This window comes from Haliotis cracherodii, unplaced genomic scaffold, assembly GCF_022045235.1.
Source record: "Haliotis cracherodii isolate W230 unplaced genomic scaffold, xgHalCrac1.p SCAF_7, whole genome shotgun sequence".
In the NCBI taxonomy this organism is placed as follows: domain Eukaryota; kingdom Metazoa; phylum Mollusca; class Gastropoda; order Lepetellida; family Haliotidae; genus Haliotis; species Haliotis cracherodii.
In genome coordinates this window covers 37455459-37482294 of record NW_027266330.1, presented here as the reverse complement: position 1 = coordinate 37482294, position 26836 = coordinate 37455459, and the positions used below count along the sequence as shown (strand labels likewise).

General features: G+C 38.7%; 1 protein-coding gene across 1 annotated transcript; it reads right to left on the bottom strand.

Annotated features, from left to right (window-relative positions):
* Positions 1–25164, bottom strand: LOC139448112 (5'-nucleotidase domain-containing protein 3-like). The gene is made up of 16 exons (XM_071229626.1): positions 25014–25164; positions 21671–21846; positions 20075–20149; positions 19104–19159; positions 16322–16412; positions 15018–15086; positions 14586–14642; positions 13289–13349; positions 12240–12342; positions 11068–11169; positions 9941–10025; positions 9035–9121; positions 8684–8737; positions 8060–8146; positions 4245–4309; positions 1–3982 (listed from the first exon to the last, which is right to left on the bottom strand). Exons 1-16 carry the CDS (start codon positions 25162–25164, stop codon positions 3775–3777), a joined length of 1527 nt encoding a protein of 508 aa, XP_071085727.1. The 3' UTR covers positions 1–3774.
* Positions 25165–26836: the final 1672 nt, after the last annotated feature.

Genomic DNA, 26836 nt, shown 5'->3' with positions numbered 1-26836 from the left:
CAATCATCCTACAATAAAACAAACTGCAATGCATGAAGTACCAGCATATGCATAAATAATTTTTTGCTGACATAATAACAAATGGCAACAAAAACGTTGCTTAAAAAGAAGCCTAAACTACAATTTAACTTATCCAAACCAATTTAAAAATCAGCTTGACAGTCTTCAAACAAACACACATAAATCAAATTTTTCTAAAACATATCACAGACTTAATACAATTCATAGGTTGTTAGAGCAAAATGGTATTTTTAATGGCTGGGTTTTCACAGAGAAATAAATCATAATCTGAAATAACAGCTGTTTTTATTTCTGTTTGTTTGTTTCACGCCGCACTTAGCAATATCCCAGCTGTAAATAATCAAGTATGGACCAGACAATCGAGGTATTGACGTCATGAGCATTGATCTACGCAATTGGGATATGATGACATGCATCAACCAAGTCAGTGAGCATGACCACCTGAATCTCTAAGTCGCTAAGTTCCTGAAGACCATTTCTAAACGAGATCTTCTCAGTTCGGTTTCCTTACTGATTTATTTGCCAACTACTTCCAGCACTGAATGTGAGTGAGTAAATCTTGTTTACCTCTACAGCAAGAAATAAACAGGCCTGAAGTTGTGGGTTATTATTATCTAGTTTCGGCCATGCAAACCAGAGACCGAAGTATGTTCAAGCATCCAAACCAGTCAGGCACGAAGTCACCGAGACTTATCACCATTTTAGCTGTTTGTTAGGATAAGCGTGAGGTACAGCCAATTTATTGCTTATTACCCGATTTTAACAGGGGCAGGGATGAGCAAAGGAAGCATCAAAGTAGGTCAATAGTGTAAAGTGGTAAAACTTTCGATTTTCAATTAATGTTTTTGAGAAAAGTTGAATTGTTTTGTCATCCATAAACCAAGTAATCTAACAAATATAAAGTTGTGTTGACTCATATTATTGCATTTGATTTCTGATGATCTCATAAAATAAAATGCATTTCTGAAAAAACAACAATATACAAGATTCAAAATGTTATTGATGTGATTAAGGTGCTCCACGTGTGAAATGGCAGTGGTTTACTCGAAGGGCTAATGCATATATACATGAATGTTGAGTAGGTTAGGGATCTATATAACAGTCTTACTACCTACACATGGACTGGTTATCATTTTAACAGTAGAACAATGGGGATATCTACATCTTAAAAGAAAACAACTCATAATACCTCAACTCTACTTATACCTTGTATTAACTTATGCCGAGGATACTGACTGTGAACCATGATACTGTGATGCACTCTGCATCCTTTGCTGATGAGCACATCCAGTGTATTATCAACACGTGCTACCACACACAGTGTTTGAAACGTATCTGTTTTAGTATCACATGTATTATCTAACACATCAGATTGATTTAACGACTAACATCTTCTTTAAAAACGACGATGATCATGACTGTTATTGTTTAACAAACAACACTAAATAACACTAATTCTGTCATCAGAACATTATCTTGCAACTAACATTCCCCTTAAGTAACAGTATGTGGAGTATTATACTTTCAAGTCATAGAGCCCCATATGATATACATCAAGGATACCAACATAGTGCCCACTTCTCCCAAGGAGAATACATAGAAGATACCATGTGTAAGACAGATTCTGATATAAAATGTAGTCAAAATCAGAATTTGATATTAACATACATACAATATTCTTATTTTTACTTAATCCTATATTCTCCACACATATCATCTAAAGGTAAGTGAGTGAGTGATTTGGGTTTAACGCTGCTTTCAACAGTACTATCGCAGCGTGTCAGATTAATGTGGGAGGAAAGACCGAGGTGATTATGATACAGGTCTCAGACGTTTTCCACTTCGGTGAAACCCACCAGCATGGGTATGGTGCCGACAAACCCAGAAACATAATCGGAGCAAACCGGGATTCGAACCCACAATCATAGGTTTCTAGTGTGCCTAAGGGATACAACTCTGCACAGCCAAACGCGGCGCCTTATAATTAGACGACTGGGCCATCCGTGCCACCTTAAAGGTAAGGATAGGGTGGAGAGCAACCTTCTAGCCACAGTCAGTAATAGACATATATGCATAAGTGGAAACCATGAACTTTAGGAAATCAATTTGTTGATGAAGGTTGATAATGTTAACTATGCGGGTAAATATAAATATCCCCTGTCAGAGATTTATTGGCAAATATTAGATAGCTACGCGATAAATCGTAAAGAACAGTGAAGAATGAAGCCTTGTTTATTTCACGATAAAACATGGTTCTATCATGACCTCATATCTCGAGATTCGAACATGCGCTCGCAACTTGAAGACATCGTATATCTGACAACGTTATGTTTGAGAGGGGAGTGTCTAGTGAGTTGTTTCCCAAAGATGTAGCCGGGCAACACAGATAAACGAGATGACCCAAAGGTCACATCCCAAAACGGGAGAGATATAGTAATTGGTATTTGGAGAAAAGGTACAGATAATCGACGTGAGGATTGTGAGAATATGTAGGAAATACCCATTAAATGGACATTCTATTAAGGAAGTCATCATTATTTAAATACGGGTAAATATTTTTAAAGCTTGTACATTTTATCATCATTCTTAAACAGGCCGTACATAATGTTGATATCTCATATAAGAAATAAACGAGTCGTGGTCATTGTTTATCATTCAATAAAACACTGCAGGGAGAATAAACCATGAGGGGCAGTGTTTTATTGTACGATAAACAACAACTACGAGTCCTTTTTTACCTAAATGTTCTACAAGCTACCACAATGAACAGGGTGCAAGATATCACATTTGTCATGTAATAATGAGATTCATACAACTGATGGTTAACTGGTCAACACTTATGATCCAGCGCTGATTAGGATAGGTAAAATATATTACACATATAGTCAGAGAAGTACATATCTTGGCAAAAGTATTGCATCTTTTGCGCAGAAAAAAGGGCAGCCTTTCAGAGGATTCGTTGAAATATTGTGATACTAACGCAGTACACCATCAGTGCTTCAATGTCAGTATTAGGGCCAGGTACCAGTGCAATAGACCATCAATACTTTACTGTCAGTATTAGGGCCAGGTACCAGTGCAATAGACCATCAATACTTTAATGTCAGTATTAGGGCCAGGTACTAATGGAGTATACCATCAATGCTTCAATGTCAGTATTACGGCCAGGTAGTAATGGAGTATACCATCAATGCTTCAATGTCAGTACTACGGCCAGGTACCAGTGCAATTGACCATCAATACTTCAATGTCAGTATTAGGGCCAGGTACTAATGGAGTAGGCCATCAATGCTTCAATGTCAGTATCAGGGCCAGGTACTAACGGAGTATACCATCAATGCTTCAATGTCAGTATTAGGGCCAGGTACTAACGGAGTATACCATCAATGCTTCAATGTCAGTATTACGGCCAGGTAGTAATGGAGTATACCATCAATGCTTCAATGTCAGTACTAGGGCCAGGTACCAGTGCAATTGACCATCAATACTTCAATGTCAATATTAGGTCCAAGTACTAGTTAAGTAGCCTATCAATGCTTTAATGCCAGTATTGTCCCCAGGTGCATCTAGTGAAATGTTTCAATGACACAAGTAGGCCTATTACTCATGCAGTAGACCATCAGTGCTTCCACGTCACTAATAAGGTCAATGTGCTCTTTTACTTGGCCATTACTTCCAAGAGGACTTTAATACTGAATTACCAATGTGTCCGATCCATGATAGTACATGCTTATTTCAGTGTACTGTTTCCACTCAGTACTTGGAGAAGGGGCCTGGTTCGTGTGGCAGCAACACTCGGTGTGGGTAGAAGGAGTGGTCCACTGAGTAGTGGAGCAGGTTTGTCAGACTCGACATGTACATGTCAGCAAAGCGAGCCAGTCGTCGAGTGAAGTAAGTTGGATTGTGGTATGTCCGAAACAGACTGCCAAACCGTGGATTGAACACGCCTTTTGTGTAGTTTCTGCCACAGAAGTAAAATAATGATTATTAAATTCAAATGATATCATTGAAATGTGAAAATATTCATAACATTCAAGTCATTGAAAAGATCACATGTTGCGATATACTGCTCATGATAAACCAAACTCTAATCATATAAGCATAGAAATTAACATTCACAAAGAGGTGATTATCAGAACACTGTTTGAAAGACATCTTCATGTTTACTGCAAACCATCAAGAAAGAGGAAAGCCTGGCCCCAGATGGTTTCAGACAGCCTCACCTGAGATCATCTCTCTCCTTCAGCCATGCCTGTATCACTTCTCTCTGTTCAGGGCTGTCCTGACACTGGGAAATAAACAATACTGTTAGTTGAGTTTCTCAAGATCCACACAACCACCAACCATTCGAAATCATCATAATTTTAGGCTCTACTTCTATATGATTTCACATGTGACGTACCACATAAATATGCTTTCATATCAACTTAATATCTCATAATTGCCCATTTGCTTTCTGGTGACATTCCAAAAGACAAATTTTCTATAATATCAACTCTCCAAACCATACTACCAATACTTCCTGGATAGAATTGTTTCCTGAGAGTATAAGGTCATGACCATGTAACATGTTGACTGATTGGCGAGGGACTTTGATGTGGCTGATTGCATATCATCTTTCCTGATATTATGGACCGTTGCTCATGCTTTCAGTCATCAGTTTGCCTGCTCCAACTCGATTATTTACAGGCCAATGTGACAAAGCTGTAATATTGCTGACTGTGGCCACAAAAGAAAAACTACATCAAACTATTTCTTTGAGTGACCTTAAAAAGTGTCATTGGCATTTCACTCAGTCAAACAGCTGGTGATTTAGTTATTTATAGCTTCTTCTTCACAGATTACAAAATGCTTTGTATTGATAAAAATAAAGCCACATATTTAAGGTTTTCAACATGTTTCTATTTTGAGCTATGGTGCCATTGGCTTTATATGGAGGTCACATCAACACTGATGCAATCCAGGCCTCAACAAAGAGGTCATGAGTCCTAAGTGTCCTCAAATGCCAATTTTAAATACTCCAAATATTGTGAACACATGCTCTTTCAGGATGACCTTAACTTTCAATATTCCTTGATATCAATACCGTCAATGATGCAACTCAATGAGATATACAGTGCTTTTACCACTACCACTACCACAATTACACATCCTCTATATTTCACCTTGTGGTGCATAAGAATATAGCCATACTCATATGACAAGAATATCTCAACTGATTGTATATCAGACTGCAGAGAGATTGTCAACTCAATGAGATAAACAGTGCATTTACCAACCACAGTATGATTTCTCACCTTGTGGTACATAAGAATATAACAATACTCTTAAGACATGAATATCTCAACTGATTGTATGTCAGACTGCAGGAAAATTGTCACTCCGACACAATATGATTTCTCACCTCATGGTGTGAAAGAATATAACTATACTCGTATGACAAGAATGTGTCAACATATTGTATATCAGACTGCAGGGAGATTGTCACACCAACACTGTATGATTTCTCACCTTGTGGTGCATAAGAATGTAACTATACTCATATGACAAGAAAATCTCAACTTATTGTATATCAGACTGCAGGGAGATTGTCACTCCGACACACTATGATTTCACACCTTGTGGTGTGAAAGAATATAGCAATACTTATATGACCAGAATATCTCAACTTATTGTATATCAGACTGCAGAGAGATTGTCACACCGACACTATATGATTTCTCACCTCTTGGTGTGAAAGAATATAACTATACTCGTATGACAAGAATGTCTCAACATATTGTATATCAGACTGCAGGGATATTGTCACACCAACACTGATGATTGCTCACCTTGTGGTGCATAAGAATATAACTGTACTCATATGACAAGAATATCTCAACTTATTGTATATCAGACTGCAGGGAGATTGCCACCCTGACATAGTATGATTTCTTACCTTGTGGTGCATAACAATAAAACTATATTCATATGACAAGAATATCTCAACTTATTGTATATCAGACTGCAGGGAGATTGTCACCCTGACAAAGTATGATTTCTCACCTTGTGGTGCATAGGAATATAACTATACTCATATGACCAGAATATCTCAACTTATTGTATATCAGACTGCAGGGATATTGTCACCCTGACATAGAATGATTTCTTACCTTGTGGTGCATAAGAATAAAACTACTCATATGACAAGAATATCTCAACTTATTGTATATCAGACCGCAGGGAGATTGTCACAGCAACACTGTACGATTTCTCACATACTGATGAATATAAAGGATATTACAATATTAATAGCATTGTAAATTTTACATCAAATTGTATATGTTTATCAGAATATATCCTTATCCCATCTCACACTATGCATTTATTCCTTCTCCTTTCTATACTTAAGTGGAATTGTGCTTGAAGTTTTAAGCATTTAAAACCATTTTGCCAAAACACATCACTGTGATTCCTATTGTGTCACCTAAAGTCACCTCACGTGACTTGATCACCTGACTACCCCTCCCACAGGCGAAAGGAGCTGTGATTCCGTGAAGTAGATAAGGGAGGGCTATGCCAATCTAGACTGTCATGTTTCCAAACCAACATAGTTAAATTTGATCCTTGATTCTTATATATATGTCAATGCTATAGAGTAACCCGTCTTGATGATACAGTACGTTAGGATGTAGGACAACTGTACAAGGCTATTCTGCATTATGCACCGTGGCCGTGGTTGTCAAACAGGCGGGAAACATTCAGCTGTTAAGAATGAAACGGATAACACATGCTCTTCCATTGATAGTGAAGTGATGGTCAATGATGAGGTTTTGAAAAAAACACAATAAGGGTCTGATTGCTTAGGTTTCATGGTTGACGATGGTACAGAATTCTTCAACGAAGCCTTGAAATACCGAACAATTGAATGCTTGACAGTTGTGAAGGCAGATTATATTTCAATCTCAGGAGCTAAAAGTACTGCTGACATTCTTTAGAGATAGAAAATATGCCCCTGATATCGATTTTGATGCCGACCCTCAGGAAAGGGGTGTCATTGTCGCTCGAATGTAGAACCCTCACATGTCGATCCTGGTCAGAGAGGTGTGATCTATCTCAATGCTTCCTTTCTGTAGGTGAAGGGTGAAGACAAGGCATCGAAGTATGCTGGGGTCCATACTACAGGAGGACTGGGGAGCACTAAATCATCTCAAGGGGGAGCGAGAGATGACAGACAACTCTCAGCTGAGGGTTGTGGAATGCTGGTAGGGTTGGTAGCAGTAGTTGTCGTGCTTGTCTTGCTTGTCGTGAAGGGACTGTCTTTTGCCAAAACTGTACATATGTCTGTAGTTGAGCAAATATCGGCTCAGTAACAGGTGTGCAGGTGACAGTCAACAGTCATCGTCAACTGATAATGAAGTCAGGGTGGTCACATGAGGTTGTATCAAGACTGTCCTAGATGTAAACTGTCTATCGATGTTGCGTTTCTGGCATTTGCCAGAGATCATGAGGACCTGCTGGTGAATAAGAACGTCTGCATATCTTGCAGGTCGGGCGTTTATCATGATCATTTCCAATAATTTCCGTAAATGTTTGTAAGATGTAAGAGGAAACCCTTTAAAAAAACAAGAATCAATTCTCTACTTATTCAAAACACGCCCCTACACAATGGTGATGAGAAAGAGAGTGATGTAGCAGGGGTAGTCAGATGATAAAGTCGTGTAAGGTGACTTTAGGTCACACACAGGGAAATACAGTGAGTGACCCATTTGTTTGGGTGGTGACTAAGGTGATGCTGGGATGTGTTTGGGTGAAATGTTTTTAGAAGCTAGAAACTTTGTTCAAGCACGTTTCAACATAAAGGTTAAAAGAAGAAGGAAGAAATTCATAGGATAAGTATAAAACTGAATATCTCAGCTGGTGTGTATCTCTGACTATAGTGAGATTATCACACAGACACAGTGTGTATCACACATACACATGATGGTATTTCATCTGGTGATGCAGCTGTGTATAGCTAGAAGACACACATACTCATGATGTTTGGATGATATCTCACCTGGTGTTTTTCTATGAGTTGTTGTAGAGATACCAGCCACCTCACGGCTGACTTGTATGCAGGGTCGTTCTGCTGTTCAATCTCAGCCTGAAGCAAACAATAAATGTTATGAATTTCCTATTGTCTAGAAGGAGGGCATGATTTATAGTGATAAATGGGTAGTTTCACTGGGTTTTTATCGTTTGTAATACTTTGCCCTGAGCTCTTTCTGAGAGAGAAAGTATGGGTGAGACTGTAGCTATTTGGATATGCCATCACAAGTAGGTTGCACTAAAGAAGCAAAAACATCCTTGTTTACTGAGTGTCACACATCTCCATTCTATTATGAGGAATCCCCTGGACTCAATAGACACCGAAGCTTTGTTTCCGAAATGATGCCAATAGCTCCATCCATTCCTCTTATGACTGTTTTCTCTTACTCTGTGTGTAGTTTGATTAGACAGCTGCATTGAGTGTACTGTCTGTTATTAAGATCCTCCTCATAACGAAGCTATGGTTGTGACTGGGTTCAGGGTTTGTATAACAGATGATACATGGAAGTGTGACTAACATAATGTATGTTCAATACAATGTTGAGTATGTGAAACTTTCCATATGAGTTGAAATTTCAACATGATAGCGTACCTCCAGCTCAGGAATGATAGCACCAGTTCTCCAGCCATGGCGTAGTGAGGGATCCTGAATGTAGAGGAAATTATACCCAGTGAACTTCAAGCATCATTGAAATGATACATTTCTACAGGCAGAACTGTCAGTGTCGGCAACATACCAACCCTGAAGTGTCAGCCTGCATATAATCAAGTCTGGTCCAGACAACATGTAATGGGGACCTCTGTAATAACACTGACTCGCATTTGAAAATTGTGTAATACTTTTAGTTGATTTTAATGCAAGAAGTATAATACTGTATCACAATGTGTTTCTCCCTGTACATGAAGTACTACAGAGTTCGCTCCCTTTATCTGCACTACTCACAGCAAGATCACTGTACACATGGTCACCAAAGTACAGAACCCTTGAGCCGTACCAGCCGGTCATCTGTGTCAGGAGGTAGAAGTTGCCCTGGTAAAAGAGATTGCGGTAAGTCACAGAATCAGCATCAAACATTGGAAATAACAACATTCAGTTCTTTGGTTGACCAGTAGTACATTCATTATCAGTACTTCAGACTGCAGACAACAAACATAAAGACAAACTCCCTTGCCAGGTCAACGAAACTGTGATGTTGACCTGGAGATACCTGCTGTTGCGCCCCAGTGAACTAAACCATGCATTATTATTATTAATTTCTTCAGTACAATGTCCACATCTTGTTCCAAAAAACACAGCGGTGTAGAGGGGGGTGCTCATTATACACTATATAATGAGTTTTGATGTCTTTTTCCCCCAACACAAAGACATTACCATGAGCCAATGGGAAAATGTATTATTTTTAAGTGCATAAAACTCAAAAGATTTTGTTTTTTAAAATAACGAATCCCCTAGAGGGGGGCTGCACACTTTACTCAAGAAAATATGATACTGTCTTACAGACTTCGATGATCTGGAGATATCTTCTGTTTATATCCTGGTGAACTAATCCGTGCATCATTGCTGTCTTATTGAAATAAGAAATAGGGGGCTCTTATTAGAATATTATTTTCGTGAAACAAAAACAGACTAGAATTTAATTGCCCATAACTAAGGGTGCATATAACACATGAGTGCGTATTGTATGCTAGTAAATTAGTCTTGTGAACATTGATCAATCGGAAGGGGTGCTAATTGGGATTGTTCACTAGCCAATATATTAGCAAATACCGGTGTGGGCACTTGTTAGAGCAGGGTGCTTATTACATCGAATTCGGTATCTGCTGTTTATATCCAGATGGAGCCAAGTACCTGTTGATAAACTTTGCCTTTCTCCAGTGTCTGAACCCGGTCCCAGGATTGGCTGAACAAGGCTGGATCGTAGGTGCGGAATGGCCTGAAAGAACATGTGTGAAGCTGCCCATAAAATACTGTCCAAGACCACCAGCTTAACACTGGACCTGTAAAGATCCGGGGTAGAACAGATCTTCAGCAACCCATGCTTGCTGTAAAAAGCGACTATGCTTGTCGTAAGAGGCGACTAACGGGATCCGGTGGTCAGACTCGCTGACTTGGTTGATGCATGTAATCGATCCCAATTGCGTGGATCAATGTTCTTGATGTCAATCACTGGGTTGTCTGGTCTAGATTGAATTATTTACACACCGCTGTCATATAGCTGGAATATTGCTGAGTGTGGCATTAAACAGCAAACAAACAAGTTTAACACACGTGTCGCTAACACGAGATGTGGTCCAGTGTATGGATGCATTTGGACTGAGATGATGGGAAAAACTGCATTTATGTGGTCCTACGTGCCCCATGCATTTCATGCTGATTCAAATACGTCACAACCCTAGACATAATTTCTTTGTACTTGCAATTGCAAGACTTACATGAATCAGAATATAAACTAGATTGTGAAAACAAGACCTAATTCGAAATGAAAAGGCAAGACAAAGACACTTGATCGGTAAACTAGTTGAGTGTTGTTAAGTGAGATCAAACTAAAATTGTTTTTCCTTAACATGCCAAACTGTTAGGTAAATTTATTCCTCAACTGGGATCACCGAATGTGGATAAGGTTTGGAAACACAGGTACTTGAGGCCATTTCCTTCTAACCTTTAGAGCGCTACTCAATCATCATGAAGCCTTCAGATGTTGATGGACAGAGGTAATCAAGATAAGTAAGACATCTGATTTTAATGAGAATGAATAATAATATGCATACATGTCTAGCTCTCATTCAACACAATGTATGCCTGTAGCTCATGCAGTTATTACACAAGTCCATGGAAATGTGACTCAACATTCAACTGACAATTCCTTATCTTCCATGTGAGTACACAAACTGATAGACACTAGATTCTTCCCCTTTCTCACTCCCATGGCAAACCTACACATTTCTAGGAAACAATGTCCACAACTGTTCACTTACCGAGAAGCTTCATTGAAAAACTTTGGCTTTCTAGCATTTGTGATAATGACATCAAACAGGTCCTGCCAGTCTGGTCCAATCATGTACGACATGCCAGCATGTCTGGAACACACAAAACAACTTAATTACACCAAATTGTTATAAAATATGATTTGATTAGGAACAGTTGTAAAGTTTGATGTTGGATTAAGACCTTAATTTCCCAAGATTAGGGGTGGGGGAATTAATGGCCCTGCAAGTTTTTCATCCAACAAAATCAACCAACCTGATTTCTTGATGTTTAACGTTGTAACGAAACAAAGCAAAAAATATTTTCCATGATTCCCATTTTCACCATGAGCTCGTTTTCATTATCAGGGCAAGTTGAGAGAAAATGTAAATTGTTATGTAACAGGATTTGCAAGGCATATGATGTTAGGAGTTTTCACAAAGTAGAGTTTTGTCATCACTGTCTTCATGAGATTGTGTTTTAGAGTATTAGGCTTAAAAAAAATTAAAAGAATTGGTTCTCAGGCAATAATATTTTAAAATATTTTTTAAAATATTATTTTTGGTGGGGGATGGTTTCAAACAAGCATGAACCAAATAAACAGTTGTGTAACCAAATAAACAGTTGTGTAACCAGATAAACAGTTGTGTACAATCAACCTGGCAAGAGCCTCCCTACATAAAGGTATTCCTTGATAAGTAAAATACTGGAATACAGTATTTGCTTACCGTTGGACTTGGAATATTTAAGGTTTTTTTAATATTTTTTTTAAAATTGAAACGTGCAGCAAACTTTATGATGAGAACCAAGACTAATTTTTTTTTACCTTTACAAGGACTTCAACATTTTCAGAATTAATTTATTGGGTGGGGTGGGGAGATATGTCTCAAAACTTAAGGAATTAACTTTTTTATCCTACATTGAACTTTCAACTGGTCTCTAAGGCAGGTCTTGCATAAGTCGTCAGTGTTAGAAATAGGCAGAAGGCCTTAGTCCTTGCCAAATAGCCCAATAGTTAAGGTATCATGACAAGTATACATTTGCCATTTCTATGGGTTTGGCTACATGTTATCATTATAAGGACTAGTGGATTAAGAATGTTTGTTTCTATCCGTTGGTCGGTCGTTTCCAGACATACGAAGCACCTGTTTTCCCCATTGACTGATTCCTAACAGAGACTTACATGAAGGGGAAGCCACTGTTGGTGATGAGGAAGAGTTTTTTACCAGCACCAGACAGTCCCTCCAACAACAGCTTGGTTTCATTGCCCTTCTGTAAGGTTGTTTCTGAAAACAAACAACACACACATGAGCATATAGCAGCATGCTTGTCAACTGAGGTGCATCATCTCCAGTGGTGGCAACACCTGCTGATAGTAAAGTTTACCTTAAGGGAAGTGGGTACACCTTCTATATGTTTGTATGTATAGCTTGGATTCTGTTTAATGCCTCACTAAGCCATACTCCAGCAGTATGTCGACAGCATGTGAGTAACACAGTCTGACAAAGACAAACCAGTGATTGATATTAAGAACAATGTCCCATCAGGGTATGATGGCAAACATTCAACCAAATCACGAAACCCAACCACCCGATCCACTGAGCCGCCTTGTACGACAAGCATAGGTTGCTGGAGACCAGTTCTAAAAGAAAACCACTGGCTTACGGAAGGGAAATTGAAACCAAGAACTCATTGATGAGTCTTTTTGAGCAGCAATATTGTTGCCAGTAAATGTTCAAGGATAGACCAGACAAACCAGTGGTTGATAGCACGAACACCACAATTAGTTGGGATACAATAGTCACATGAGCTGCATGTTAATGTGCAGAAGAAAAGGTCAGGTGACCGTGTACCATATTTGCCAAATTCTGCCCTTCAGTCTCCATGTCTATCTGACTCTCACTTCTTGTGTCACACACAACACTCTCAGAAGTCGGACGAGGCATTTAGGAGATTGTATTACACTCCTGGGGTTTAATTAGAATGTGAGAAACATGATGATGTGTCATGTTTAAGATATATAGGGCCGAGTTGGACATCTCTATTGCTCAGAGACAAACACTTTGTGTTTGTTAGGGTTGGCATCCAGCCCCTCCATCACCACCACAACCCTCCCCGCCCCTCTGTCACCTGACATTGTTGAAATTCCAACAGTCTGCCTTTATGACAATCATTCACCACTGGAAACCTATCTACTCTGGACTCCCAAGGATATACTGTCCCAGTACTCACCAAGGTTCTCCATGATCTTCTGATGGAGCAGCCCCGAGGAGTGGACACCCTGCACAGCATTCTGTAACAGAGACGGAACACAACCAGTTTATCACTCTACAATCTGCAGTACTAGAGACGTCCAGATACACTAGTATCTTCTAGCACGACCAACTATGGCTGATGTCCAGGTACAATTTTATCATGTTTGGAGTCATATGTTCAATTGGGGAGCATTCACAGGAGTGAGTGAGCAAGTTAGGTTCATTTTTCATTTACATCACGGCTTTTTAATTGATGAAGGTCTTAGTTGTTTACCATGATGCAAAAAACAACAACATGAGCATGCTGACAAACCAGGGCTCATAACCAGTGAAAATCGGGGATTTGAAGCTGGGATTCAAGGATTCTTGTTCATGTAGATGGCACAACACATCATAGTTAAGTGTGACCCCTTTTTGAAAGAAGAGTTAGCATACATGACAGGCAGCTTGTGTCCTATATTCATCAATACATTTAATCAATAGTCTTCCATGACTGCAATCTCCAGTTCCTGTTGTTGTGTGTATCATCTACCATCCCAACCAATACAGATTTATTGTGCCATATGGGACATTTCCTTTTGAAGCAATTAAAATGACTTAACGTAAGTGCACTGTTGATCAATGCAAAGTACACTCATCAATTGAACAGTTTGTTGGTGTCATGTGTGGAAAAGAAGTAAAACATGTTTCTTGACCTTAATGAAATGAATCACTATGTACACAGTGCTCATGTCTAGGCATGTCTAAGCAAATGATGTTGCATGACTTTACATTACCAGGGATTTATCTGGACCTATCTATTAGGCCTCAAGTCTGCAGGAACATGTACTTATATAATTCCCAAATTGGAATTACAAATTTCCCAATCCACGTTAATATAGATAACTAATATTACTAATTTATGTCTTTGTAGAGGTCGAGGGAACTTGTATTTCACTGATACAAGACCAAAAAAGAGGAAGATTATCATCATCATCATCATCATCATCATCATTAGTATTATTGCTTTGAATGTAAAATCATGATACAAGTACATCTGGATTTAAGAAAAGAAGAACTGGAACAAATAACACTTTTTTCCCAATTTGCCTGCCAGAGGGGCACTTAGTTAAAATCTTGTAACAATCCCTGCATTATGGCAAAGGTAAAAAGTGTTTTACTTTATGTTTATGTAACAGATGTATGAACAGTCATGTATTAGGGGCAGGTAAGCCATAATTGATCCTAGCCCATGGCTGTTCACTAAATACAACACAGCTATCACCAGTACTTACCCTCACATCATAGAACACATACTCAGGATCATACGTGATGTTGTTTTGTACAAAATACTGAAAAGAAGGTGAGATTGGTCACAACAATATGATAAATTAATAAAATTATATAACAAGTTGAAATACTAAGCCTTATCAAATGAAACACTCCCATCAGTACTGTCAAAACAATATGCTACAGAAACATTTAAGATTTTGTTTCTATCCAAATGCAACAAATACAATTCTATATGCAACTTGGATCTCATGTGGGAGTCCTCCTTTAATTTACAAAGACACTCTGCGAGAAATGTTTAGAGTGGAAAATTACTGCCACCATATTTTTAAATACCATAGGTCACTTTTCATGCAACCAGATGGTTTTGTCAGAAGACATCTAATGGTGGAGGAAAAGATGAACCACGCTGACAACCCAATGTAGGCTGTACGAACCTCTGTGATATTGGATATGAGAGTTACTTCAGGCAGGGCAAACAGATCCACAAGTTGATGCATGGGACCCTGGAACACAGGAAACCAAAGTAAGGATTGTGAACATTGTGTTATAACATGATATAATGAGAAAGCTATAAGTAGGTAAAGATACTGAGCGTCAACATTTAAGCAATCAGTAAATTGAAACAAGACAATGCACAATGTCCAGTAATTGATGAAAATTAATTCTGGACAAATAAATCAATGAAGTTAAACTAGCAATGAGGTCTATCAGCATACTCAACAAGTTGCCGAATGTCCAAGTACATATTTCACATGTTGGTATCTGTTGGATGTCAATGAATCAGGGGTCGATATAAAGAACTTGATCTTACTTGCACCAGGTGCATGTTGACATGAAAACCAAGTTGCACCAAACAAAACCATGTTGCACCCAAGTCTGATAAATGTATCAAAGTTGAAACACAGGCTGGTCTGCTGCCAGTGTCACAAAACTTAATGACCCATTGTAATAGGAACATGTGCACATAATCTTGAAGTACACACATTTTGATGATGTCAAGCTTAAGACAGGCATTAGTGATGTAGTATGGCATATAAACTTTAGAGGCACTGAGTGTGTACAAAGATGGATTTTGTTTGGACAAGTAAGGGTTTGTCAGACACATTTGACGTGCCCTTGGTGCACATAGACATAAATATTCGGTTGCATTTTTCAATACTAGGTTGCGCTGGTGCATGTTTTAAATAGCTAATATCGAGCCCTGTTTTCACATTCTTGCAGGGTCAGAAATTTATTGATATTTTCACTTGTCTGACACAAATTACATGCCAGAGAGTTGCAATCTAAAAGTGGCAGTCCACAATGAAATGTCATAAGTCCTTCCTGCGTGTTACTAGTCTTCCTGCATGTTACTAGTCTCGGACTAGAAGACTTATGGTAATGTAAAACCCAGGTTAGTATACCAAAGCCTGTCATGAACGGGTCTTATACATAATTTAAGTTTCTACTAAGGCCTTCCAAAATAGAACTCATAAAACAGTATCAAAAGTTCAAAGTGATACTCAAATAGGCAAAGTCAATATCAATTCAACATGTTGGAAGTGTTCACAAAAGAACAAATCAAACTGGAGCAACAAGGAGGAAAATACGATTCACAATTTCAATGAAAATCCGTTGTAGAAGTATTGTAACGGAAACATTAATTTGCAACATCAATTTTCCAACTTTATGTTACCGCACGTATTTCAGACTGTTCCCTAGCAGCATCTGACTTGAGGACAGAGGAAGCTGTACATACTGTTCCATAGAATGTGTTCATCTTCTCCAGGGAGACATGCGTTCCCTCGTAGGTGGCCTTCACCTCCACATCAGACACAGCCTGCATGCCCCTGTAACACAAGGCAAGATGGCCTCAAACAACTAAAGGTTTACTAGTCTAGGGACCTAGACCTGATCAAAGTATTCAGCCATCCTGCCTGTCCCTGTAACACAAGGCAAGATGGCCTCAAACAATCAACGGTTTACTAGTCTAGGGACCTAGACCTGATCAAAGTCTCCAGCCAGCCTGCATGCCCCTGTAACACATGGCAAGATGGCCTTAAACAACTAAAGGTTTACTAGTCTGGGACCTAGACCTGCTCAAAGTCTCCAGCCATCCTGCATGCCCCTGTAACACAGCAAGATGGCCTTAAACAACTAAAGCTTTACTAGTCTAGGGACCTAGACCTGATCAAAGTCTCCAGCCATCCTGCATGCCCCTGTAACACAAGGCAAGATGGCCTTGAACAACTAAAGGTTTACTAGTCTAGGGACCTAGACCTGCTCAAAGTCTCCAGCCATCCTGCATGCCCCTGTAACACACGGCAAGATGGCCTTAAACAACTAAAGGTTTACTAGTCTGGGACCTAGACCTGCTCAAAGTCTCCAGCCATCCTGCATGCCCCTGTAACACACGGCAAGATGGCCTTAAACAACTAAAGGTTTACTAGTCTAGGGACCTAGACCTGCTCAAAGTCTCCAGCCATCCTGCATGCCCCTGTACCACAAGGCAAGATGGCCTCAAACAACCAAAGGTTTACTAGTCTTGAAACCTAGACCTGCTCAAAGTCTCCAGCCATCCTGCATGCACCTGTAACACATGTCAAGATGGCCTCAAACTACTAAAGGTTTACTAGTCTGGGACCTAGACCTGCTCAAAGTCTCCAGCCATCCTGCATGCCCCTGTACCACAAGGCAAGATGGCCTTGAACAACTAAAGGTTTACTAGTCTAGGGACCTAGACCTGATCAAAGTCTCCAGCCATCCTGCATGCCCCTGTACCACAAGGCAAGATGGCCTCAAACAACTAAAGGTTTACTAGTCTGGGACCTAGACCTGCTCAAAGTCTCCAGCCATCCTGCATGCACCTGTAACACATGGCAAGATGGCCTCAAACAACTAAAGCTTTACTAGTCTGGGACCTAGACCTGCTCAAAGTCTCCAGCCATCCTGCATGCGCCTGTAACACGGCAAGATGGTCTCAAACAACTAAAGGTTTACTAGTCTAGGGACCTAGACCTGCTCAAAGTCTCCAGCCATCCTGCATGCCCCTGTAACACAAGGCAAGATGGCCTCAAACAACTAAAGGTTTACTAGTCTGGGACCCAGACCTGCTTAAAGTCTCCAGCCATCCTGCATGCCCCTGGAACACACGGCAAGATGGCCTCAAACAACGAAAGGTTTACTAGTCTATGGCCTAGACCTCCTTGAAGTCTCCAGCAAAAATCTCAGTAACATATTCTAAATTGGAAACATAAACTTCCACAATTCTTCTTAAAATATTGATAACTGGTGTTATAGCTGTGTTGAGGGGACTTGTATTTCACTGATAACAGGACCAACAAAGAGGAAGAAGAATCACTGAATTTCAATGTTAAGATACCTCTGAATTTCAGAAAATAAGACCATAAAAAAACATATAAGCTTTTGCACCAATAATGATAATTTTTTACCAATTTGTAGTTTGGAATCACAGATCAACCATTGCAGTTCCTCACAAATAAGGAGACAAATTCTTTGAGTGCACAAGAATAATTACAATGAAAATACTGTATTACCTGAAACAGGGAACTCGCTGCATATTGATTAAACAGACCGAATACAACATATAAAAAACAACCATAAAGGTTAAAATGCAAGACAACATTTAACCATCATTTAAAAGATGAATGCTCGTTTGGATGAAATGCATAAACATTACCAAGCTTTCCCTTTTTATGTAGTTTTTCTCACTGAGAGCATACAGAGCTCAATTATCAGGAGAAGAATGTAATCATGCTAAAAAAAGATATACAAATTAAATAATCCAATTTTCTTAAAACAATACACAGTACGCAGGACCAGTTGTGTAATTGTGTTGGAGGGGATATCAAGTAATAATGTTCTTTAAAGTTTATCTTATCCCCAAAGTGCATGACTTGTAAGGTTTATCATCTTGTCAAATTTGTGCCAAGTTTTTGAAACTTTAGAAAAGTTTATTTATAATCACAATTACCTATTTTGAAAACAAAAACACTTAAGGGTCTGATTTACACAGATACTGCATAACTATGCTTACATGTCAACAACAATGCATAAGGTTAAATCTGTTGCAGTGATTCACTGAATAATCACGTCAGATGATACTTTATATGAACATGATAACGCCTTGAAACATCATTTATATCAGGATCATATACAAACATGAAATATTCATGTCATGAAAGAGTCATGACTTGGCATTGTGTTATTTGTTTGTTTGTTGTTTAACGCCTCAATCAGCAATATTCCAGCTATATGACAGCGGTCTGTAAATAATCGAGTCTGGATCAGACAAACCAGTGATTGACATCATGAGCACTGATCCAGGCAACTGAGATACGATGACATGCATCAACCAAGTCAGTGAGCCTGACCACCCGATCCCGTTAGTCGCCTCTTACGACAAACATAGTTGCCTTTTTGGAGTCATGACTTGACATTGTGTTATGTCAACATAGCAACATGTTTATGAATAAAACACCTAAATCTTTGCAAAACAAAGAATAAACCAAATTGTTTACCTGTACACAGTTCCCAACTGTATGTTATGAAATGAGTCAATCTTCATGAGAAGTCCCTGAAATGATAAGCAAGCGTTCAGCCAGGTAAAACTATAAATATTGAAACTATATCATCATGCTGTCTGTGTATTATTTCCCCTTTACTCGTCCCACAAACAACAACATTGATAGACTTGACACTTTGACAATCCTGTTTTAGAAACTGTTATAATTTTTTTCTTCTCCAATGTCCTGGTTGCTGAAATACACTGCGTCTGCTGCTAAATGTCTGAACGCCATCTATGTAGGGGTGGGTAACTCTAACAAGAAAGATGTTGGTTATTCCAAGGGCAGTTAACTCTAACTGGTAAATTTGCCTGGGCTGATATCTACCAGTTGTTTTGGTTGTTAGAAATAGATTTCTAGTTCCCCAAAATTCATAAAATTTACACAACGGTTTTATGCTTGAAATGTTGCTGGTTGCAGCATAAACCACACACAATGTGATATTTTTAAATTAGCTGTTATGCAGCAACGTTTCTGCTAGGGCTGGGACGAGTCCAAATTTACTACCCGAGGACCCACCACCCTATTACCTGACCCTACCCGGGTACCCTCTGTAGGTCTCAAGCGATACAAAATGTCCGATTGGGAATTGTTTTACAAAATCACTTGCAAAACGTATTTAGATACATGTATTAAACAATCTGGTCATGCAGACACTGAAGTTGACTTATGGTTTATCTTTATTCAACCATATGAAAAGTCAGAAGGAATGGGTGCATAGTCAGAAAGAAATGCGAACATTAGTGACTTGTAGTGTAACCACAGAGTTCTAGATAATGTTTGTCTTTAAACAATATATCATGTGACTGACCATGGGTCCGGGTAGTCCTGTGGGTACCCGGGTCCTACTCAGTACCCACCCGACCCGAGTACCCGAGTTACCCGTCCCAGCCCTATTTTCTGCCTTCGGGCTCATTCAACCTTACCTGTCTGACATCATAATGGAGCCCCCTAATGGCAAAGTCTGGATCATATTTGAAGTTGGAAATCTCGTTTGGGTACTGAAAGAAATCATATTCAGTATAATTTACATGCTCTGTGTTCAGTGTTTGTAATTAGATGGAGGAACGTGAAGGGGTCCACAATTTTGTAGCATAAGCCTGCTGTTAATATTTTTAATAATACAAGGGAAAACAGAACCTCAAGAACACCCCAACCTTCCACCACCACCCTAAGATCCTTTGTATATAAATTCTTTCACTTCATTATTTCAACCAAAAGATCACTTAATGAATAAGATTTAATTGCTGTTTACACATACCATATTCGATGTAATAAGCGCCCTGCTCTAATAAGCGCTCACAGCGATATTTGCTAATATATTGGCAAGTGAACAATCCCAACTAGCACCCCTTCCGATTGATCAATGTACACAAGACTTATTTATTTATGTATAATACGCACGCGAGTGTTATATACACCCTAAATTATCGGCAATTAACCTCTGGAAAAATATATCTGTCGCATATAAACAGTTCAGGCCGTCAGCATAAACCACACAATTTATCTTTCAACTCTGTTTTTTTCCAACCAAAATAATATTCTAATAAGAGCCCCTATTTCTATTTTTGAGAGCGCCCTGGGCGCTTATTACGTCGAATATGATAATTAAAAATCTCCAAACATGATCTCTGTACTTGTTGGTAGTGTATCATAGCAAGGATTTACATGTTTATTTTGGGGGTCCAAGGAATCAAAGCTTTCATTTTTTGGTTCCAGGTTGAAAAGAATTTCAGCAAGAGAATGGGTGTCCCAAAGAAATGACAAAAATCGAATACAGTACCACCTCAAGGGACGAAAATATATGTTTTGACCCTGAGAAAGGGTTGTATATCAAACCACCAACAGGTATCCACACATCACAATAAGGTGCTGATTTCTCAAAATAAGGTGTATCAAATTAGGAAAAAATTCCTCAAAGTACATAATCATTCTTTATCATGATTATTAATATCATATCTCTATTCTATAATGATAAATACTCCATAAAGAATGGCTTAAAAAGCCTTGCTTTGAATCTGAATAACAATATGTAAAAGACAATACACCTGTCATGGTCATGGGACCCGTGAAGATCCGGGGTAGAACAGGTCTTCAGCAACCCATGCTTGCCGTAAAAGGTGACTATGCTTGTCGTAAAAGGCGCCTAACGGGTGGTCAGGCTCGCTGACTTGGTTGATGCATGTCATCGATCCCAATTGCGTGGATCGATGCTCATGATATTAATCACTGGATAGTCTGGTCCAGACTCGATTATTTACAGACCGCCGTCATATAGCTGGAATATTGCTGAGTGCGGCGTTAAACAACCAACCAACCAACCGACACATGCCATGGAGACAATCCGGCTTTTGATTTCCAGTATGCCCCAAAGATGCTGTGCCTGCATCGATGCTCACAGGGCATGGACCAGATACGGACATCACTTATTTACTATGAAGACTGAATTCCACAATGTCATTTCTGAACATATAATTGTTTGTGGAAAAAAACGTTAGTGCATCACTTTTAGCAGTACTGACCTTGTAGTCGTTGACAAGGGCTTGCTGTCCCAGCTTATACAGCAGATAGTGCAGCTGTGTTGTGTAGTGAGCCAATGTGTAGTCGTAGTCAAACCCATACACCTCCACGTCTCCCAGGTGGATCTCATTGTTAGCAAATATACCTTCCGTATTCACATCAGCAGCAAAGGATTTCTCTGAAATCAACTCACCTTAATTATTATTTCATTCCATGTGCTGAAAATAGTAAACAGTCATGCTGTTTTTAGCAAAAGTTGGAGCAATTGCAGAGAATAAGAGGAAGATAATAAGTTTCAACCACTGGCACAAACATCATTAAAATAAATCACTATTTATTACTTGCCCATGAAGAGATCACCCCTTTAATAGACATACAGCTGTATTACACATTGTGTAATACCAACACGCATGCTAATGTACTCTCGGAACACATTAAACGAATAAATATTGAAAGCTCTCAACATCCCTTGGCTTATTCAATGACATTGTGTGTGGAGATGATAGATCACTGGGAGGAGCTTATGCACACTCGATGACCCAAGCAACCTTGTCATGTTACATGGCATTGTTTCGCCAATGCCTCTTGCAACAAAATTCCACAAATTACGTCATCGGGTATTGTGACGTGATTGTAAACTTTTAGGTGCAAGGCCCCATTCCACAAGGCGATCGTATTGTAGCACAACGACAGTCATTAGTCTAAGTTAAATTATGTGAGTTGCGATAGCCTTAGCAGTACGATAATTTTATGGGAAGGACGCCTGAATTCTAAAGGTGGACCATTGTATGATATTAAATTCACACGTTTCAACTTTTGACGTGTTTGAAGTATTATTTGTTAAACTCAATTGGATAACGCCAAGGATTGTGTAGGTGTCAGCCTATTTACACTAAACAGTATAATTCTAAAAACATTATAAATGACAAGTAATAAATAAAATACTAAACTTGCTCCCGTGTAAAACCAATTTTAAGAAACTTGTTATTTCACTCGTTTCATAAGATTGGTATTACACGGGAGGTCGCTTAGTATTCTATATTTGACATTTAATATATATGTTATATTCGTCAGAAGATAACTTTGGTTTGATGATGTTGACATTAAGTTTTGCCCTTACTAAACTGTTGGATATATCCTTAACTTATTAATATTGCGGACGGGCTCCATGGTCTAGTGGTAGAGCGTCAACCCGGAGAGCGGAAGGTCGAGGCGTAACGCACACACGTCGCTGTATAAGTGCAATAATCTTGAACACGACGGTAAACTCACCTCACCATTATGTTGGGGAAAATGAAGTTTCCAGTTTGACAGTAACCTTTGATTACAGGCACGACTTACAATTTATTGGAAATAATGATTATTATCCAAAATGTCATTAAAATTACTTTCGAAATGGGTAATGATATTATAGTTTAGTAAACTTACCAAACACAGTCTAATCGAAACTGTTAAACTTGTTCTCCCTCGACATTTTCCTTTCTTGTTTTCATCTTTCATATTGGCTATCATCAGCCAGGGAGTCAATATAAACAAACATATATTGACCTAAGTCTCATACAGGAAGACTCCATGCATCTGCCAAGCTTACAATATACTACCTGACTTGTGTTCACGAACAATGGCTAAAGTTGTGATGGTTGAAACTGTCGATCATTTGGCTTGAAGATGTACACAAGAAGAAAAAAATCATCATATTCAACTTCCAACTGATACATGGATAAAACCCATGATGAACATTGATATGTAGAAGTGTTGTAACTAAACTGTGAAACCAACCAACTAGTCTGTCTCACATATTATTTCTCCTTCTGTCCAACTCTTACTGTAAAGCTATAGCCCTAATTAAATGAAACAAGTCTCGATTTTCCAAAGGAAATTCCCATCTCAGTTGGACTCAATTTCAAATTAAAAGTAGTTGCATGTTTCTATACAAAATCATATTTTTTCAGGGACAAAGTGTCAGTCTTCCAACCAACCAGTGATCAAATTAAAAGTAGTTGCATCTTTCTATACAAAATCATATTTTTTCAGGGACAAAGTGTCAGTCTTCCAACCAACCAGTGATCAAATGGGTGATAATGGTTCCAGCTAAAGTAGCACAAATGAAAACGGCAGCAGATTGGTGAAAACATGACTTTGCTAAAATGGCATTGTTTATCCTGTCGAAAACGGCACAACATCTTCATACAAAAATATCTATGAATACTATTTCTCCATCAAAATGACAAATTAGGTAAGTATGTCATGTTCTAGAAGTATATTCAAGTGAACAGTTCTCTATGATGGAGACATGATATGATCAATACCACACACTCAGTTGTAACTGATTCATGCATCTTGTTTTGTTTCCACCAATATATATGCTCATCATTCCCTAAGAAATTAGCAAGTGGATTCTTTAGTTCAAATAACAATACACGTAATAAGTGTCCCTCTCCAATACGTGCCCTCTATTTCTCATTTTGAGTGCACCCTGGGCGCTTATTACATCAATTACGGTAAATTAAAACATGCACCCTTATTTTAAATAAAATAGTAACAGGGATTTTGCTGGAGATAAATGGCATTAATTAGGACATAATATCAACTTTATCAACTTTTGATAGGACATATATCTCTACCTAATTTGAAAAATATCTTGCAGATGACAATCAGAAAATGCCCAAGAAATTGAACCAATTTGAATTCATGTGGTATCAAAGTTGACTTAACATATGGTTTAGATATTGCTAACATAATGTTAGAATTTGAGAATGTCGAGTGTATGTTAAATGCAATGTAGTAACTGTATTTCCGATTCACTGTGAGTGAAGTAGATTGTGCTATTTTCGCCAATTTGCTGCTGTTTATGAGAGGCAACTTTGGTGCCTTGTTGATGAGACACCCTTATAGGCTGATCAAACCACGTGTTCACAACCCTTAATTAGGCCTAATGCTTTTCATAATACATTATTTCAAAAGCAAATACATATTGCAACATTTTGTGCCTGGTAATGCCCCGATGTTTCATTAAAACCTGACCAAACATTGTGTTATTGGTTTGTACACGATGTCTACGATAGATGTCACCTCTAACAGCTTCTAGAGCAGGCAGCTAAAAAATCGTCTGCTAAAATTCCACGGATTGCAGGGGAAGCCACAACTGATAAACATTTTGAATAGGTCAAATGTGCATCAAATGTAATTATTTGTAAAGCAGATAAGCAAAAGATGTCAAATCTGACGAGGCAGGAAGATGAAGATTAACGCTCAGTTCTGCGCAGTTTTGGAGCCGTGGCGATGATTTGCCAAATGCAAATCGGTTGCCAGGACAAACACCTACAGATGAAGAGAAGGATCTACCTTGCAGTCGTTGTTTTCTTTTGTGATACACCTTCCACAAGTCATCCGTATGCATCTGGCTCGAGGATGCGCAATAAGATTTTGATATTGTAATGTAGCATCTTGAAACGCGTTTGCAGAAGACCTTCGTGAATCTGTGTAGGCTCGCCATGTTTATGTTTGGAGGTCAAAACCATCAGGGGGAGGTAATACATACCACTAACAATTGAGCTACCCGCTATAAATGTATTTAATGAACGCGAGACGATCGAAGTAAAATCTGACTCTGACTATTAGCAGTCTAAGGGAAATATTCAGGAGATATATTTTGTTACAGTTTTTTAAGGATTAGAATATCATACTGAGTATTTGGGCCCAGCTGAGAACTTTAGAATTTGAAACGGAACATTTTGAAAAAAAACAATATTTTTCACAAAGACGCTTATAAACAACACCCTGTAAACAGCAATACAAGTGACAGACAAAGTTAATCTACAAATGCGAAAATCTTAAGAGATCTGAAGCTTATGAGTACTTTGATAATCCAGAATTTAGATTTACGTTATTGTCACGAATATCTACTGTAAGATCTTCAAGAATCATTTGGAGACTGTAGTGTCGGTACAGCCACGATTAACTAAAAGTAAATGATACAAGATTCATGAGTACTTTGAGATGCGTACCCTGTAACGTATCGTGCCGACAGGTGCGTATTATGTAACGTATGGTACTGTGAAGTGCGTATCATGTAACGTACGTATCGTACCAAGAGATGCGGTGTGCAATATCGTACTGTGAGGCGAGTATAGCATGAATTATCGTACTGTGAGGCGAGTATAGTATGAATTATCGTACTGTGAGGCGTTTAAAGTATGAAATGTCGTACTGTGAAGCGAGTATAGTATGAAATGTCGTACTGTGAGGCGAGTATAGTATGATCTGTTGTACTGTGAGTCGAGTATAGTATGAAATGTCGTACTGTGAGGCGAGTATAGTAAGAATTATCCTACTTTGAGGTGAATACGGTGTAAACTATGAAGTGTCATACTGTAAGTCGAGTATGGTATCAATTATCGTACTGTGGAGCGAGTATAGGATGAAATATCCTACTGTGAGGCGAGAATAGTATCAAATATCCTACTGTGAGGTGAATAGCGTGTAAACTATATCTTCCTGTGGGGCGAATATGTGTAAATGATGGTACTTTGAGGCGAATATCGTGGAAAATACATGTAATGTACTGCGATACGAATATCATATTAATATATCGTATTGCATGTAAGGCGAATATCATGTAACGTATCGTACAGTGAGGCGAATATCATGTAAATATATCGTATTGCATGTGAGGCGAGTATCATGTAAAGTATCGTACAGTGAGCCGAATATCATGTAAAGTATCGTACAGTGAGGCGAATATCATGAAAAGTATCGTACAGTGAGGCGAATATCATGTAAATATATCGTATTACATGTGAGGCGAATATCATGTAAAGTATCGTACAGAGAGGCGAATATCATGTAAAGTATCGTACAGTGAGGCGAATATCATGTAAAGTATCGTACAGAGAGGCGAATATCATGTAAAGTATCGTACAGTGAGGCGAATATCATGTAGGTCTTCGTACAGTGAGGCGAATATCATGTAAAGTATCGTACAGTGAGGCGAATAGCATGTAAAGTATCGTACAGTGAGGGGAATACCATGTAAAGTATCGTACAGTGAGGCGAATATCATGTTAAGTATCGTACAGTGAGGTGAATATCACGTAAAGTATCGTACAGTGAGGTGAATATCATGTCAGTGATCGAACTGTGAGATGAATAACGTGTAAAGTACATTG